General features: G+C 44.8%; 3 protein-coding genes across 3 annotated transcripts in view; all 3 read left to right on the top strand.

The window, feature by feature from the left end:
* LOC137799537 (CUB and sushi domain-containing protein 3-like) overlaps window positions 1–18,806 on the top strand; it is a gene marked incomplete at its 5' end in the record, with an annotated part of 388,544 nt that overhangs the window by 69,097 nt on the left and 300,641 nt on the right. The window lies entirely within an intron of this gene.
* On the top strand, window positions 227–8,845 carry LOC137799576 (double-strand-break repair protein rad21 homolog A-like). The gene is made up of 14 exons (XM_068596380.1): window positions 227–365; window positions 1,650–1,842; window positions 2,212–2,341; window positions 2,686–2,785; window positions 2,864–2,970; window positions 3,177–3,374; window positions 3,492–3,617; window positions 4,397–4,522; window positions 4,780–5,003; window positions 5,700–5,853; window positions 6,456–6,601; window positions 6,935–7,111; window positions 7,530–7,613; window positions 7,836–8,845. The coding sequence occupies exons 2-14, from the start codon at window positions 1,699–1,701 to the stop codon at window positions 8,025–8,027; spliced, it is 1,908 nt and encodes a 635-aa protein (XP_068452481.1). The 5' UTR covers window positions 227–365; window positions 1,650–1,698; the 3' UTR covers window positions 8,028–8,845.
* LOC137799569 (eukaryotic translation initiation factor 3 subunit H-like) overlaps window positions 9,459–18,806 on the top strand; it is a 31,777-nt gene continuing 22,429 nt past the window's right edge. Inside the window, exons 1-2 of the mRNA XM_068596371.1 lie at window positions 9,459–9,613; window positions 15,147–15,303. Of these exons, the coding sequence (XP_068452472.1) occupies window positions 9,512–9,613; window positions 15,147–15,303 (259 nt within the window). The 5' untranslated portion in view covers window positions 9,459–9,511. The remainder of the gene's footprint in view (window positions 9,614–15,146; window positions 15,304–18,806) is intronic.

Here is an 18,806-nt window from a genome sequence, read left to right as displayed (position 1 = left end):
ATATCAAACACCTTATTTAAATGCATTATTGTCTCTTTTGCATTTGTTAGCTTTATATTCAGGAATCTGTTTCGTAATTTTGTAGAGTTGTCGTCGTCGTGATCATATTGATTGACGTGGAGCGTCATGTGCGCGCTGGCCCACAGCGCCCCCTATCGCCTGCTGGCGCGCGCCCGCCGGCCTCGGCAGACTCCTCCTCCGCCATTTTTTTGACTGTCAACATCCTGCCGATTTTAAAAGGACAGCGGTGAGCGGGAGGAAGGCGACTGGCGCCATCTTGGCTGTTTTAATGAGTACAACAGGGGAGAATTCGCTGGGAGAAATCACATAATCTCTGGGATTTCACCGTAGAGGGGGTGCTGTCGGTAAGTGTGTCTGCAGCGGACTCATTCGCGCCCGGTTCTGTGGCTTCCCCGGGAGGAAACCGTCATGCACGTCTGCGCGGACCCGCCGCGGCCTTCACTGTACACGGAGCCGTTAGCCGCCAGCTAACCGATACAGTTGTGCTGAATGAGGGGGGAAAAAGTACGAGTATCGTTAGCTTACCGGTTCCAGCACACTATGGGTTTGCCGACTATTTTTTTAAAATATATATATATATAATATTTAAATGAACTTGAAACCGCTACGAGTCGTTTTTCATTGCTCGTTTTTGTAGTTAGCTAGCGGCTAATTTAGTTCATCCTCACTTGATGGCGCCGACTATTTGCTGGCGCCGACCAGCCCCTTGGCGCTCTTAACGCATTACACCGTATTAATGCCTCACGTTACATAACCGCGCTTTTTTTTCTTTAAAAAAAATAAAATAACTATACAAACTCGTATTTGTGCAAATTATGAATGAATCATTGAAATAACCCGAATAGTTGTTTTGTTAACGCGGCCACTGGAAGACATGTGCATTTCCAATGTTTTCCTCCCGGGCTGAGAAATAGGCGGAACTTGTGAAAAGTCGGCGCTGTTTTGATTAAAAATCCTTTTTTTTAATGTCGTGTGTTCTGCTGTGTTTTCACACCGTTAACGTGTAAAGTGATCGTTGACCAAATAAGGCGCAAAACACGAGCTTTGAGGGGAAACATGAACATTAGCTTAAACCTTTTTTAAGGTTAAGCTAATGACACGAGATTAGTTTGTTTCAGTCGGACCAGACTCCTCGTTATGTCGAGAGAATATCGAGACTTCCTAATAATCAAAGTTAGCTCATGCATCTTTGCCTAAAAACTATTTGGTTTCACACATTTGCAGTGTTGTTGGCTAACTTGCTAAGAAGAAGGGGAAACAAAGATCCCCGTTTCCTAAAACATCTCGACCGTTTTTATACATGCAGATTTATTTGGGTGAATTTTGGATTTTCTTCATGAGCCAATTTTTTTTTTGGAGAATCAGCCTTGTTCGCCTTGTACTTCTGACCAGCAATCATTCCTACAGGATAGCCTATGACTCCCTGAAGGCAATTTGGGTACAGTAAAGACTATTAAGTGGAAACATTCATATGCGTTATAATTGATAAACCGATTCACATGTCACGAGCGATTGAAAGTCATCGGGAGAAGAGCAAGCATCAAGTTTCTCTTGCAAGAAAACAACGAAAAAGATAAACGCCCCCTTATACATCAACTAACAACTGATTTTCTTGCATTCGGTTCCAGGTGAAACCGTACCGCAGCGTGTCGTTTGTGAGCCAGGGCAACCGGGGCAATGTTCTACGCCCACTTTGTCCTCAGCAAACGAGGGCCGCTGGCCAAGATCTGGCTAGCGGCCCATTGGGACAAGAAGCTGACCAAGGCCCACGTGTTCGAATGCAACCTCGAGAGCAGCGTGGAGAGCATCATCTCGCCGAAGGTAACGAGATGAAAGCGCCGTCTGCCTTCCCTCGTGCTTTTGCAGCCTTGCGTTTTTGTTTAGATCCAGAGTTCCTGCACGGCTTTGTTCTGCTATTATTATTTTTTTGCCTCCTGAATTATTAAAAGCAGTCATTTTAATGAGAAGGAAACAAATAATGAAATGGAAGCAGATTACATTCAGAGTTCATGCTCGCAGTTTAATAGAATTTTCTTTGTTTAAAACCTCAAATTGCATTGCGTACATAAAATGCTTCATTTCCACTGTCAAGTCATTGCTGTGCAGTGTTGATAGAAGCTGATGATGCTGTTCAGTGTTCCCCTCAACATGTCTTGTCTTTGTTACAATTTTCCCCCCCTTTTCTCTTAGGTGAAGATGGCTCTTCGTACATCCGGCCACCTGCTCCTCGGGGTGGTGAGAATCTACCACAGGAAGGCCAAGTACCTGCTCGCCGACTGTAATGAAGCCTTCATCAAGATCAAAATGGCTTTCCGGCCAGGTAAGCAGAGCCGACAAGCCAAACTAGAGCTGGAGCAAAGTGCTTTCTGCAATTTGTAGACTAAAGATAGGAGGTTGCTGGTGTTTTTGTTGTGTTTCTTGTCCACTGATACAGCCGCAAGGCTGAAAACAAACCAGAAAATCAACAGATGCAAGGGCATCTGTTGTTTTTTTACATCTCTAACCAGCAGAGTTATACCAGACTGTAACGATGAACAGCTTTTTGAAGGACATTTTTGTGTCTGTTTTCTCAAACAAAACCTTGACTTTGTCTTTGTGAGATTTTTGATGATGGAGAGCAGTTGTGTGTGTTATAACGACACGACTACTTCTGTCGATTCTCAGGCGTGGTGGATCTCCCCGAGGAAAACAGAGAGGCAGCCTACAATGCCATCACCTTACCCGAGGAGTTCCACGACTTTGACCAGCCGCTTCCTGATTTGGAGTAAGTTAACTACGAGTCTGTGAGTTTGTTTCGCTCGAGTACTAGCTGTTGTACTCATGTGTGTTTTTCCCCTCACAGTGACATAGACGTGGCCCAGCAGTTCACCCTAAACCAGAGCCGAGTAGAGGAGATCACAATGAGGGAAGACGTCGGCAACCTCAGCCTCCTGCAGGACAATGACTTTGGTAGGACACCGTGCATTATGTGTTGTACAAGTGCATCACTCGTTACACATGTACGAGGAGATAATTGTGTATTAAACTGCAAAACATCATATAGACTGATAGTTTACGTCAAGCATTTCATTACTGGAATAATAGAACTGTTGAATACAGAGAAACTGACTCTCCTCGTTGGTATTTTTTTAACATCTACCGTCTGTGACCTTCAGCTGACTTTGGTATGGACGACCGAGAAATGATGCGTGATGCCAGCACGTTCGAGGAGGACATCATGCACGGCGCCGCGGCCTCTAACCTTTTGCTGGAGGCTGAGCCCGGCCCGGCCAACCTCCCCGACAAGTCCAACCACATGGAGTACGATGACTTTGGCGACGCCTCCTTGGGCAACACGGACGGGGGGATGCTGGGTGAGCCGCTTCCTCTTAAATCTCAGCTGTGAGGCTGTGTTGGGCTACTATTGAAGTGGTTCTGTGAGATTTAATGATTACCTTTTTTATTAATAGTTGATCTTAATTGTTTCCCAGTTGATAAGCTACTGAGCTCTGAAGACGGAGGAGGTATTTTCGACGACCCGCCGGCCATCACAGAAAGCGTCCTGATGCCGCCGGACCATGGAGACGACGAGGACGACTTCGACAACCTCCAGTCGCGTGAGTCAAGCGTTTCATTACAAAGCGAGTGAAACCGAATATACATTTATCTTTTCCTCGTACACGGTCTCCATTTCTCTTATTCGTTGAATGGTTTATTTGATAAGGAGACAGTACGCATTAATAAAAACATTTCTGTAGCAGCTCCAGTTAGCCGGGAGGCTATTTTTCATCTCTAGTCCCGAGAGGCAACAACCTAAAAACAGAAATAAGATTAAATACACAAGGCCATAAAAATGTTGCTGTTTTTTACAATGAGGCACAAACAATGCATGAGGGAGAATATTAAAATACATAGTAACCTCATGCAACACACAAAGCAAATAAAATGAATTATAACTATAAAATAGACTGGACTGAAGACAAGGTGGAGACAAGTTAGACACTAAAAAACATCCAAGCCAGAGGCACAGAACATAAAAGCATGCAGAGTATGTGAATGTAGAAGTATATAGATCACAGCTAAACAATAAGAGATGCAGAGAGACGATGCTCGACCTGCAAAGTCAAAGGAGAGTACGACACGGACAGCAAGGAGCAGTCACGCTCTTATAGCATTACATTATGGCTGTGTTTCAATGAAGTGTACACACACACACACACACACACACACACACACACACACACACACACACACACACACACACACGAGCCTTTTGGGTCTGCATCTGGTCGGCATCGCGAGCAAGACTAGATTTCTGTTGACGATGAATTGCAATTCCTTTTTCTGTGTGTGTGTCTTTGTGTGTGTGTGTGTGTGTGTGTGTGTGTGTGTGTAGCGGGTCCCGACAGCCCAGACTCCGGCCCGGCAGAGCCGCTGCCGGCGATGGCCGACCAGACGGAGCAGACCACGCTGGTTCACAACGAGGAGGAGGCCTTCGCCCTGGAGCCCATTGACATCACTGGTAAGACTTTTCTGTAGAGACGCCGCCATTTTAAAAACGATTCCTATTTTGTAGACGACTGTACCTTCACCATTTACACACCGCGACACACAATTCACAAGACTGACACTGATATGACTGTGTGAACATGGTGAGACAAAGGAAGCCCTTAAGTAATCTTTATGTGCTGAATCGTGACCTTTTTTATGGATGTGGGCGTGCTAACGAAGCAACGAGCGGTGCATGTATTTTAATCTTTACTTTCTCCACGTCTCCAGTGAAAGAGACCAAGGCGAAGCGCAAGAGGAAGCTGATCGTGGACAGCGTGAAGGAGCTGGACAGCAAGACCATCCGGGCTCAGCTGTCCGACTACTCGGACATCGTCACCACCCTCGACCTCGCGCCCCCGACCAAGAAGCTCATGATGTGGAAGGAGACCGGCGGCGTGGAGAAGCTCTTCTCTCTGCCCGCTCAGCCCCTGTGGAACGCCCGGCTGCTGAAGGTGACGCGCGTCCTGGTTTAGAAATATCTTGTTTTTCTGAATAAACATGTTCACACGCGGTGTCGCCGCTTTGGGAACGAAACCGGGCCCACAACCTGGATGCTGAGTCTGTCCAAGTAGGTCAAACGCAGGCACTTTTTTCTGCTTTTAATGGAAGGAGGAGAGTAGATTTATAATATTGTATCTTTCATTGACATTCTGTTCAGGTTGTGGGATTTAAAATGAGAACATTGAAGGAACAGGAGGTGGAGGAAGTGATTGGTTTTGTCGGTCTCTCTTCCCTCTCAAACCCGCCCGCCGCCCCTCCAGAATACTGAATGGAAAGCGTGTCGATGCATAATTTATCAGACCCTCTTTCTTTCTTCTGGCGTCGGTCTTTACCAAACTCGATGTGCAGGATGGCAGTTATATCTGCGGCCTCGCGGCTAATCAGCGGGGTTCTAATTAAAAGGGAACGAGTTACGGGTCGGCTGAGATAACGCTTCAGTAATGAGGGAAAGCGGTGAAACAATGGCGAACGAGATTTTCTTCAAAACAATCGTGGAGGCTCTGAGAATGAATACGTTTGAGTTCAGATGACGTCAGAGCCGAGATGCACGTTTACCTCCTCTGTGTTTTTATTCTATTATCTCGGTGACCTTTTGTACTTTGTAGAACTTTTCCTCCGAGTATTAACTGTGGACTTTCTGCCGTCAGATGTTCACGCGCTGCTTGACGCCTCTGGTGCCCGACGAGATGAGGAAGAGGAGGAAGGGCGGCGAGGCAGACAGCCTGGACGAGTTCCTCAAAGAGCTGGAGAACCCCGAGGTGCCGAGAGAGGAGATCCTGAGTCAGCACCGAGACGTCATCGGTGAGAGACGAGAGGAGGGCCTCGAGTCATGTTTCATACTCACTTTTTTAAATGTTGCAGAGTTCATCCGCTCATGTAAAACCTGGAGAAGTCATGACATTTTAAAATCGTTATTTCCAGACCTGGAAAAATCGTCAAATTGTAGTAAATGTGTCATATTCATGTGTTATATTCATGTGTTCATGACGTTCATTTACGCTGAGTTATAAATAATGAATCTGCTTTTAAAAGCAAGAGGCTCAAAATATCAGCAGCATACATACAGGCATCTATATAAATGTTTATTCTTTTAATCAAACTATTGTCTCTCATTCATTTGAGTCATTTAAGGTTTACTGTATGCTTTGAATCCTCATTGTTAGTTTAAATACTACATTTTATCACTTTTTACTGTTTACACACACATTTCACACAATGTTTGATCATGAACATTTAGTTTAAAGTCATGAACATTTGGTTTAAAGTCATGAACATTTGGTTTAAAGTCATGAACATTTAGTTTAAAGTCATGAACATTTGGTTTAAAGTCATGAACATTTGGTTTAAAGTCATGTAAAAGTCAAAATGTGTTTTTATGACCATGTCCCTCCTCCGTCCCTCAGACCAGACCATCATGGAGGAGCCCAGCATGCTGGCCGCCTCTGCGATGGAGGGCAGCAGGACGACTCTGGATGAAACCGTCATGCCTCCTCCCTCTACTCCTCGCGGCGTGAAGCGCAAGACCATCGACAAAGAGGTCGTCCTGCCCGTGAGTACCAGCCCTCTGCGCTGTCTTCTGCTCTCTCAAAAACACTGGAATAGTTTCCATGATGTTTCCTCAGCACATCACCACGTGGAGGTTCAGTGCTCCCGCTGTAGAGACATATTTCATGACAAATACTACTGTTGAATCAGCTGTTTATGTTAATCGGGTCACGTTGCATCTAATTGAAATGGTACACCAGATGGTGTTTTTGAAGCGATAAATTTGGGATAAGCTCCACCAACGAGATGGAGAGGGACGTGAAACCGTATTTAATTCCGTCGTCTGAACTGCGTTGTCCTAACTTATGACTCATTCCCTGCTTTTCCCCGTCTTCAGATGGCTCCCCTGGAGCCGCAGCAGGTGGCCGACCGCTCTGTCTTGTCCCAGAGGTTAGACATGCCCCAGGTGGATCTGCCCCCGGAGGAGACCACCCTGAACCTCACCCAGCTGGTCCCCGAGCTGGACCTGCTGGGCAAGGAGGACAAAGACAAGAAGGACGACAGCGACGAGGAGGTGAGTTTTAAAATAACGGCTGTTTGTTTAGTGACTGAAACCGCTGACGAGCAAGTAAATAAAAACACAACGATAGCGAGCTTAAGTTCACTTGATGCCTTCAAGCCCAACAACAAACCTCACATGACTCCTGCAGGTCAATAATCTGTCCTCTCCTCAGGCCATGAACGCTTCTTTTCTCCTCTGCTTTTGTAGTTTTTTTTACTTTCCGACTACTCGTTTTATTTAAATTTGTGTTATTCTGTTTGTCCTGTTTTTAACTGTTAGTTTCATGTCTTGTTTTGTGTGTGAATCCTGTTAATGAACTAAACTAAACAAAGTTATTGCAAACTCTCCCAGTTTAGACAGCTTGCCTTTTCTGTCACAACTTTTACTTGATTGTGTGAGCGATGATGATGATGTCATCTATTGTTCTCAGGATGAAGACGGTCAGACTACCGACCAGGATCAGGAGGAGAAGAGATGGAACAAGAGAACCCAGCAGATGCTGCACGGTCTCCAGGTACAAAACCTATAGTTCAACTAGACTGAGTTGTCTTTTTAATTATTTTTGTATCTGATTGTGTGTGCAGGTAAAACTTTGGTATCAGCGAGAACAAAGCCTCGAGCAGAATAATTAGTAGTGTTTTTTTTCATTGCTTTTCCGCTCTAAAGTGCAGTCTATCGATCTCAACATGTCGATTGTTGCATATTAAACTGAAACCTTTGCCTCCGTCCTTTCCAGCGCGTCATGGCTAAGACCGGCGCCGACTCGGTCAGCCTCCTGGAACTGTGCCGGAACAACAACAAGAAGCAGGCCGCCGCCAAGTTTTACAGTTTTCTCGTCCTCAAGAAGCAGCAAGCCATCGAGGTCACCCAGACCGAGCCCTACAGCGACATCGTGGCCACCGCCGGACCAAGATTCACCCTCATTTAGACATCGGGAGGAAACAGACAAACACTCTGCTTGCAAACAAACATACTTTTTTTTTTTTTTTTTTTTTAAATTACTCAACTTTTTTGCCTTTTTTTTATTTTGTGTTTTCCTGTCCCTTTTTTCCTGCGTAAAGGGGAGGGAGGGGTTGGAAACTTTAAAAAACAACAAGAAATGGTTTGACTGTAAAGTTGGAATCATGCAGTATTCATTTAGTTGAAACGACTGAGGCAGAACGTTTTAACGAGTATATTTATAAAACAACCCTTTTTCAGTCACTGATTTGTAAGCTTTTTCTCTAGTTTTAATTTTTTTTATATATAAATTAAAATGTCATCGTCTGCTTATTTCAGTCTTCATACCATTGGCCCCCTCACACCTGGATTATTGCAGATTTTAGATAAAGAGCCCTGTATTTTCACAAGGAATCCTGTATTGACTATAATGTTCTGGAAAGGTACTGTTTGTTTTATTGCTCAGAAGTGTGACCTCTCCCATCGTCTCTTTGTTGCACTTGTAGTTTTACCATAAACAAAATGATTAATCTGTCAAAAACATTGGGAAGTTATACCCAGCATTAAATATCATGTTTCAGATGTATAATTCAGGCAGTTAATCTATTCAGTTTTATGTGGATTTCAAATTTTTTTTCTTTTTTTTTTGTACCTTACGTTTATGCTTCTTCATCTTTTTGCATTATGTAACTAGGTAATGTACATGTTACAGTTAAGTTCAGTATCCCACCTTTTTAGTCTTTGGGTAACCTCTAGTTGTGATACATCTGTAAAGATTTGAAATAAAGTGTTTTAAGTACTTGGTAACTGGAAATTATTCATTCATATTATTCATTCATCTCAAAATTTAAAGCGTGCCCTCTATTAATGCCACTGGGCTGCATGTCAACAGCTGTTTTAAGAGATTTTTTTTTTGAAATTATTTTTTCAGAACATTTGTTTTCATTGAGAGCAGAGATTTTGATTCAATTTACTTACAAACTAGAAATTTGCTTGGGTAAAAAATACACAAATTTACCTTCGTATACATGGGGATTATATATTACTGTAGCCCTGATTTTTATGTTTAATTTGATACCCAACATGAATTTTTGGGGGGATTTTTTTAAGATGTTTTTTTTCTTGATTTGTACCTTGTGACCTGATATAAATGTAGGGGATCCTCGGGGCTCAACAGGTTCCATCCTCTCATTCTGTAGTTATATAAATAATTGCCTGTAGAATACACTGTGTATATATGTATATACACATATTTATCGTAGCAATGTCAACGGCCTAATTAATTAAATGAAGCTCCATTATTTAGCCCACAAACAGCTGTTAAGTTATTGCGATCCATCGGTTGCAACTAAATGCGGCCCTCTCGACTTAGCCCTTGTTTCTCCACGGACAGGAAAGCAGGTACGCATATCTACCGGAAACGTCCGTCTCCGAACTCTTTCCTCCCTTCTTTCCGCGTGTAGAAGCATCCAGATGGCCTCCCGTAAAGAGACAACCACGGCGGCTACCACCGTGATGGCTTCCACCAGCGGCACGTTGGACTCTCCCGTCAAACAGATCCAAATCGAGGGATTGGTAAGTGTTTATTGTTTATTTATTGTCTGTGGCGGACGGCACTGGGAGCGGTAGATGCTACCAGAGCTGGATGCTAACTACAGTGTGAGCATCATCATGGCGGACAGACACGGTGTTGTTTTACGTGTATTACAGTTTATTACACCGTAGCTGATACCCGTTGTGTATATCGAGTTACTCAAACATAAGCTGTATTGCCAAAATAAGTAATATGTGCTGGTTAAAACTTCCCAACCGTCTGAAATGCTAATAGGCTAACCGGTTTACGTTGCGTTTAGCTAGCCGATGCTGGTCGGGAAACCGAAGAGGCGTTTGATTTTAAAACCGGCACCTCCCTAGTTATGTTATCTAGAGGAGCACATGGCCGCAAAATTATTGTACCCCTAAAAAAAAACAAGAATATACTGAATAGGAGGATTTTCCAGCGCGCTCATTCGTCTCCAGTCTTTCAACTGCAGTAGCTATAATACTATTTAACCATCACGTAGGATAGTTGACTTTCCAAATGTCCCACGTGTCTTCTTTGAGACCCAATCGCTAATGTTTGAGTCATAGTATTTCTAAATATAGTTAATGTACCATAAGGATGACTTTACAGAGTAGAGTAACATTAAATGGTCTGAAGGTAGCTACATAATAACAGCTAGCCGAGGCGCCTGCTCTCCTCTATTGTGTACTGGAAGCGAAAAGTTTGCGACCCCCATCCTAAAAGTTCTAATGTTTGAGTCAAAGTATTTCTAAATATAGTTTTTAATGTACCATAAGAGTGACTTTGCCGAGTAGAGTAACATGTTCTGAATACAACAATGTAGCTACATGATAACAAATAGCCCTTATATTGTATCCTAAAAGCGAAAGGTTTGTGACCCCGTCCTAAATGCTCTATGTATTAGTATCGTGTAGTACCTCAGTATAAACAGCAGAGGACAAACGTGGTGCATGCCGGGCGCTGCTCTCCACCTCCTGCCCTCCACTGGACACAAAGCAGCTCATCTGCTTGATGTCTGAACCAGCTGCTGCTTTTCTTTCTTTTTTATTATTTCGCTCATTAAAACTGCCTCAGACTCTAATTTCAAAATCTAAAGATTTTCACCTCAATGTGTATTATTTACACCTCTAATGAGTTATATTATAGATCCGTTCCGTGTGAGACCTCGTTTGCTTTCCTTCAGGTTGTAGAAGGAAAGGTGTGTATTTCAGGCTCCGGGTCCTGAAAAGCGTTCGCATCAATATTCTGCAGTTGCCGCCGTGTTGCGTCATCACCGCCTCTCAAGGTTTTTGCCCACAGACGGCATCGCCGCCGACGGTTTCCTCTCGTCTGACGAGGTTCTCGCGGTCGCCCTTGCCACGGGAGCGGAGCGCTGCACGGCGACGGGGTTCCATTAAACACCTACTGGGATCACACAAAAAACGCCTGCAGCGCTCAGACTTAATTCATTCTGACGTATGACGCGCGTCAGACCCAGGACTTATTCACAGCCTAAGAATGAAGCAGTCAGAGCGCATTTCACAGGACATCTTGGCAATGTGGTTTGAAAGCTTTGGGCGATGAGGGAAAAGAAGGCAGAAATGTGTCAAAATTATGTGCTTTTAAAAAAGATTCTTTCAGCAGTGGCAGACATTTTTCTTTTCGATTTTTCATCACTTTGCCAGAACAGTCCTTTCTTCCCCCCCGAGGCTTCTCCTGTTGCCTCCGGTCTTTAAGCCGGCGCTCATCAGGAAGTTGTTCACACACACACGAGAGATAACTCGCTACCCAGCGTGGAGACATATGTTCCCATCTGTTCAGTGCAGTTAATAACTACTTTTTCTTCTCTACCACAGCTTTGTAATACAGAAACTACAGTTTGTTCACTCTGTATTTTGAAGTTGTTTTACAAGTAAAAGAGTAGAGGACTGTGTAAACTTTGTAAAAAAAAAGAAAAAGTGCCGCATTAATGATTAATTAATACCTCTTTCGTGATCTCCTGGTTGAATCAGCCCTCGGATCTTGTGCCCGCTGCATGTGCACTGTTAAATAAAAGAGATTCCTTAATGAGATTTGTAAAATAAAAAAGGCCCGAGCTGTGAGATAAGGTGGTTTAATGCAACTGGAGCCACATTACAGCCGTTGTGTCTGTTGAGAATATTACAGCGCAGAGGTTGTCTACACATCAAAAAAAAAAGAAAGGAGGAAAGTCATTACGGGATCGTCTCCCTCGCTGTACTTTCTCATAAGTAGAGCCCCGTTGTGGCGGGAATATATAAGCCCCTTTTGTGAGCGAGAGGGAGAAGATTTATGATGAGAATTAAAGGCAGCCAACAGGGGATTTGGACCGCAATTGATTTTGCACAATTCAATTTTAAGCTTGTTGATTTATAACACACTGTCCACATATCAATCTTGGGGCCCTCTCCACATGAGGTGCGCTCACTGGGCTAGCTTCTGCTGAGCTAGATCAATAGTGTGTGTGTGTGTGTGTGTGTGTGTGTGTGTGTGTGTGTGTGTGTGTGTGTGTGTGTGTGTGTGTGTGTGTGTGTGTGTGTGCATCCATGTTTGCACAAACGTGGAGCTTTCCAGGCTTTGCTTACAATACCTTCTGGCATTTATTCAGCACCGGGAAGCAAACGCAACAAATCCACTGAAACCCCGCTTCCTTCCTTCCTTCCTTCCTTTCCTTTAGTCCATAGGCCTCTTCATCCACCCTTTAAGGCAATTTCTGTACATGCAGGGCTTTTCTTTAAGCTCTGGTAGATTTTAGCTTCATTTATTTGCCTTTCTCGACATTGTTTTTGGCCAAATGTCCATCTCTCACCCCCCCCTTTCCTGACAGGAGGCCATCTCACACACACACACACACACACACACACACACACACACACACACACACACACACACACACACGTGTGTGTGTGTGATGAACAGATTGCAGAGGGTTAGATGGCTGAAAGCATTGTGTATCTGTGCTTTCTGCTCTCACTGATGGACTAAGACTAGAAAAGCTTTCTGCTGCCAGAGAACGAAGCCAAAGCTCAAAGAGGGCTGAATCCACACTGGAAGTCCTCAGAATGGACAGTCGCCCTCTTCTCCTCATCCCTCCCTCCTCATCCTCACCTCCCTCCCCGCTCTCTCGTCGTCATTTTCTTCATCCGTCTAGTTTCTCACTCTTACATTTTCTCTCTCCATCTCCCTCCCCGACCTTTTGTTCAGACCTTTCTCCCCTCTCAGTCAGAACAGACAAGGCAGGCAGGCAGGGAATGAGATTTGTTTTTCTACCCACTCCACCTCTCCTCCCCCCCCAGCTCTTTTACTTGTTGCATGACAGGTCCAGCACTCCATTGAAATAAATCATCTCCCAAGACAAGTGTGTGTGTGTGTGTGTGTGTGCGTGTGTGTGTGTGTGTGTGTGTGTGCGTGTGTGTGCGTGTGCAGGTGAGGGCCTGAGCTAGTGAGACGAGTAAGGGCTCCCTCACGGTGATGATGTGTGTTTTGTTGTGAGCATTGCCCCAGGACTGCCACCCAGCCTCGGCGTGCATGTGTGTGTCTGTCCATGTGTGTGTGCACGTGCGTGTGTTATTAATGCCTCTGGCTGTGACCTGCCCACACTGTTATCGGTGTGATTTATGCTCTCCCGCTCCACACGGTGGTTTCAGCTCCTTGTCCTCTTCCTGTTCATTTAGACGCTTTGCTTTATTCTCTACTCCTTGCCTCAGCTGTTTTCGCTGGTCAAGGTTTCCATGATTGGTAGCTGTGTGTGTGTGTGTGTGTGTGTGTGCGCGCATGTGTGTGTGTGTGTGCGTGTGTGTGGAAGTAAGCCGTAGCCCTTCCCCTGCCGTCCTTGGTGTCGGTGATGCAGCATTGGAGCTTAAACCAGCTCTTCAATCATGTGGAGACTTGTCCTATTGGCCCATTTATATCTGGCATTAAATATTAAACGCGTACGATGATGCATGGACCACGCTGTCCAGATGAAGCACGGCGATGTGGGATATCAGGACCACAGGTCCAAATATACCCTCCTACTGTACGTGGGTTGCATTTTTCTTAAAAACTTTCCAAAAATATTTCAGTTTTTTTTTCTGGGCCGCCGCCTGTATTCTCGCCCTTCACTGCAGATTATAGAAATGCTGCAGCAGCCATTGCAGTGCAACATAAGTCGAGATAAAATATAAATATAATGCTTTTGACGTGTGAAACGGCCTCAAAGCGCCTCGCCTCGGCGGACACTTCCCCTCCGGCGGCGGGTGACTGACGTCGTGGTCGTGCCGGCTGTCACTCCGCTGACAGAAGTGAGCGGCTTCAGTCGCACCGAACGGTCCGGCGTCCACAAACTACACGATGTCCTGTTTTGAAGCCTGTCACCGTTACACATGTTGTTCGCCACAAAAAAAAAGATTATCGGCGCTTCACCCGGTTAGTAACTGCTGGGACTTCATGTCATGAGCACATTTGGACGTTGTAGCAACGTTGTAGCAACGTTGTAGCAACGTTGTAGCAACGTTGCTACAACGTTGTAGCAACGTTGTAGCAACGCATCGTGTATAAAGATACAATGAGCAATACTATTATCATATTTTATCCTAACAATACTATTATCATATTTTTGTTTAGTACTCTTATATCTTTTTTTATTTTGTGCCTTTATTATTTGTGCCTTCTGTTGGGAGCTTTTCATTGTGTAGAATAACTCTTATCTGTGCTTATGACAGTAAAACATCTTGACTCTGAGCTTCGCTCTCACGTCGGTGACGACAAATAAAACATCCATTTCTTCGTTTTGGTTATTACAATTTTAAGTGAGAACTAACTTGAATGTTTGAGTTGATTTAAGCTTTGTGACCTAAAGGAGTGGACGACACCGGCTGTGGCGTTTATGTAATGATCCATTCAATAATATGAAAAAAATCACTTGTACTGCCACTTAACTATTCATATTTTAACAATTTATCTTCCTCTAATACGTCCTGGGGTTAATATCTGCTATGTTAAGATGTGCGATGGGTTGAGGAAAGTAAACTGAACGTGAAAATATGTGTTATGACAATGTTCCTTTGTTTAATACAGTCGTATATCAATGTTTAAAACTCTAAATCAACATTATATACTGTTCTTCATGCTAAAATGCTGCTCTAATACTTTATGGAATAAGCCACGTTCCCCATTGGTGTTCATTTAAATAGTTGAATGTGCTTCGTGTGATTTAAAATAAAATAAATTCAATGTGTAGAAGAACACAGAGAGAAACGCTGCAACTCTGAAACTGGAAAGATGGAAACGAATAAATAAAACATCTCAAACTAAACTAACACAAACTAATGAGCGCAAATCAACCCGACGAGCGACGACGCAATTGGAAAACATAAATCAAAGGACAATAAAATACAATAACAGGCGCGCAGAACGCGTAAACAATGGCCGTGATGAATGCAGTTTATTCTCAGAAAGCGATATTTGAAAGCAGCGTCTTTACCTCTGTCTCTTTTCCGGTGTTATTATTATCATCATTATATTATTTTGGTACTCGGTGACGGTGGTCTTGCTGGTTGTCCTCAGGTGCTGCTGAAGATCATCAAGCACTACCAGGAGGAGGGCCAGGGCAGCGAGGTGGTGCAGGGCGTCCTGCTGGGCCTGGTGGTGGAGGACCGGCTGGAGATCACCAACTGCTTCCCCTTCCCCCAGCACACCGAGGACGACGCCGACTTTGACGAAGGTGAGAGGGGGAGAGAGGGGGAGAGAGAGGGAGAGAGAGAGAGAGAGGGAGAGAGAGAGAGGGAAGGAGAGAGAGAGAGGGAGGGAGAGGGAGAGAGAGAGGATGTCTTTTGTTTTATTTCGTTCCATCGATTCTTCTGCTCCTGCAGCTGGAAAAAATGCACACCCGCAAAAAAAATAACACTGAAGTGAATTCCTGTTACGCACCAGGAACACCTGTCTGGTTGAGGTGATGGGGGAGTGTGTGTGTGTGTGTGTGTGTTGTGTGTGTGTTGGGTGGGGAGGTTGTGTATCTGAAGGCTTCAGTAACAAAGAGGATTTGGTGTTCGGCTCGTTCTCTATTTTATTGATGAAACTCCTGAAGAGGTTTTTCTTTCTTTCTGTTCATTGAGGTTTCTCTGAATGATGATGAATAACACGTTAATATGAACATGATGATAATAAATACGAGAGGAGTTGAGTTGACATACACATACATAAATACACACATAGATACATAAATACACACATAGATACATAGATGCATACACAAACGTACATATATATATATATATATACATACATGCATACATAGATACATAAATACACACATACATACATATATATACATACAAAATATATATATATATATGTGTATATATATATATGTGTGTATATATATATATATACACATATATATATATATATATATATATATATATATATATATATATATATATATATATATATATGTGTATATATATGTGTATATATATATATATATATATATATATATATATACACACACACACACACACACACACACACACACACACACACACACACACACACACACACACACCCTACAGTGTTTCCAGGTGGAAGCGTTTACTTCCTGTTGGTGAAACTGTGTCGTTGGTAATATTTAGTTTGACCTCATGCTTGACGAGCGCTAAACGAAACGCAGGCGACCGCTCGTGAAATCCAGCCCAAAGAAACTGTGGCTCGGAACAACGACTTCCTCCCAAAAAACACCCAAAAAAAGTCTCGATAGGAAGCGATGTATAACGCCGCCCTGCGCCGGCTCGCTCAACGTGCTGTTCAGAAACTGCAACTCCATGAAATTGCCACCGACCATAAAGAACCACGAGAGCGCCGAGGCCGAGCAGCCGCGACGCCACCACAGCGCCGAGTGCGTGCACGCCGCGTCCCGCCGCTAAGGACAACGCCGACTTTTAACGAAGCGCCACGAGCTGCCGGTGTCCTGAGCTGTCGACGGGCCGTTTGCTTTACAGGCGCTGCCAACGTGCGCGGCGTTGAGTTGGTGTTCCTGCTCACGTTCTTCTTCTTCTTCGACCGCCTCCCGTCAGCGCTCGTATCAAAGGAAGCTGCGTCCTCTGACCTCCAGCCCTTCCCTTGTCAGGCCTTGTTGTTGCCCCGCTACTTGTTAGCACAGCGCTATCTGCTGCGCGCTATCTGCTGCGCGCTATCTGCTACGTGCTACCGGCTACAGAAGGTGAGCGCTGGGGGAGACGGACGGGGGAGGGACGGGGACAGTCCCTCTGACCGGCCGCCGCTGCTAACGAGCAACTGACAGAAGAGTGAATGTGAGTGTGTGCGTGCCTTCATGTGTGTGTTTTTGTGTACGCGGTCACTGTTTCATCTCACACTGTCATTGTACATACTGGTGTGTGTGCTTTTGTGCATGTGTTTTAGTGTGTGTGTGCATGTGTTTTAGTTTTTTTTGTGCGTTTGTGTGTTTTTGTGCACGCAGTAGCAGTACATACTGTCACTGTACATACTGCTATTTGTGTGTGTGTTGGCTTGTTGCGTTGACGTTTGATGCGTTGGGCTTTTCCTCCTCTTTGAGTTAACAACGCTGAGAAAACTCAGGATTCCTCTCCGGCGGCGCGAGGAAGGCGGGTTATCTCGTCTCTACGGAGACGAGTTCACATGGAAACCGTGAAGAAGTCGTTCATGTCGTTTGTTGTGTGTTTTATTTCTTCTTCTTCTCTCGTGGGAAAGATTTTAAATCAGCAAGAACTGAACAATCCAACAGAATGCTCCTTTTAGAGTCACATGACTCTAACTACGAGGTGTGTGTGTGTGTGTGTGTGTGTGTGTGTGTGTGTGTGTGTGTGTGTGTGTGTGTGTGTGTAAGCAATGAGGTACGAGAGGCAGTATTGTATAGTCAATAATGTACTGTTGAAGGGTTTTAGGCCCGTGTGTGTTATTTAAGAGGCAGTACTGTATTGTCGATTCTCTCGCTCTCTCTCTCTTTCTCTCTCTCTCTCTAGTCCGATCAGGTGGATCTCTTCTTCTTTGTTGGATCTCTCTCTCTCTCTCTCTCTCTCTCTCTCTCTCTTTCTCTCTCTCTTTCTCTTTCTCTCTCTCTCTCTCTCTGTGTGTGTGTGTGTGTGGCAACATGGCGTCCGTGTCTTTGTGCGGATGTTCTGGCAGAAGAAGCGACCGTGTTGGTTTGAGCTTCATCTCGACCGCATCCGTATTCTCCTCCAGAGCCGAACGCTGGTTTTTAACTGACGCGAGGCCTCGAGTGAGCAGCCGTCCTCCAGCCGGACGTTGGGATGCATATTGAGAGCGATTGATTTGAAAATGGCCTCTGTAAAAAAAAAGATGCCTCTAAAATGCTTTCAGCGTGATAATCGATGGGCAGAAGGAACACTCGGTCTGTTATTTACTGCAGACCGGTGACCTCGGGGTCGCCATCGTCTGCATTAATTCCCGTATTTTCTCCTCGCCCGAACGCCAGACGGCTGCGTTTTCATTACCGCCTTCCACTCGGAGTCGTTTGCGGCCGCTCGTGCCGGCGGTGTCGTGACACTCGCTAACTTCCTGTCTGTAACGTTTCAATCAGCGCTTCATTATTCTGCACCACGCCGCCTTCTCCTTTCTGCAAGTGGATGGCCTGAAGTGAAAGTAGATGATTGGGTGAACTTTGCAGGAGGGGAGGAAGGGAGCGGGAAACACAACCGCTAACGCCGCAGGAGGATATTCGGCCAAATTCAGCGGTTGCGTTGTTTTTTTTATGTGTTGAAATCGCGCTCCTTTCATCAACCCACCTCTAACACATCGACTCTGATGCTCTGATGAGCTTCTTTCTAGATCAAGATTCAGCAGAGCAGCACCGGCTTCACCTCCCAATCGAGCACCGCGGACACATTTAGCTTACAAGGTCTGCATGTGTGGATGAATCTGCCTCTGCGCTGTGTGTGTGTGTGTGTGTGTGTGTGTGTGTGTGTGTTTGCGCGTGTGTGTGTGTGTGTGTGTGTGTGTGTGTGTGTGTGTGTGTGTGACTGCGTCATCTTAAACTGGCTCATTGCCTGCTGGAGGCCCCTCAGATCATAATGACTCCTCCTCCTCTATCTGTAAAGGAAAGATGGACAGCATGGGCAGCTGTGTGACTCTGTGTGTGTGTGTGTATTCTTTGTGTGTGTGTCTGCTATGCTGCCGTTCCATCAACAGGTGCCAGTGTGGAGCTGTACTCGTGAGGACATGTCTTGTGGC

Source organism: Clinocottus analis, unplaced genomic scaffold (assembly GCF_023055335.1).
Source record: "Clinocottus analis isolate CAN_PGR_092001 unplaced genomic scaffold, fCliAna1.0.p SCAF_36, whole genome shotgun sequence".
Taxonomy (NCBI): Eukaryota; Metazoa; Chordata; class Actinopteri; order Perciformes; family Cottidae; genus Clinocottus; species Clinocottus analis.
Note: the sequence above shows the minus strand (reverse complement) of the source record. Positions and strands in the feature narration are given on the sequence as shown.

Excerpts from the sequence above, each read along its gene's own strand:
- LOC137799576 (XM_068596380.1), top strand. The coding sequence starts at position 1,699 with ATGTTCTACGCCCACTTTGTCCTCAGCAAACGAGGGCCGCTGGCCAAG. Across the intron at positions 3,375-3,491 it reads CACGGACGGGGGGATGCTGG|TTGATAAGCTACTGAGCTCT; the intron begins GTGAGCCGCTTC and ends ATTGTTTCCCAG. Across the intron at positions 4,523-4,779 it reads GGAGCCCATTGACATCACTG|TGAAAGAGACCAAGGCGAAG; the intron begins GTAAGACTTTTC and ends CCACGTCTCCAG.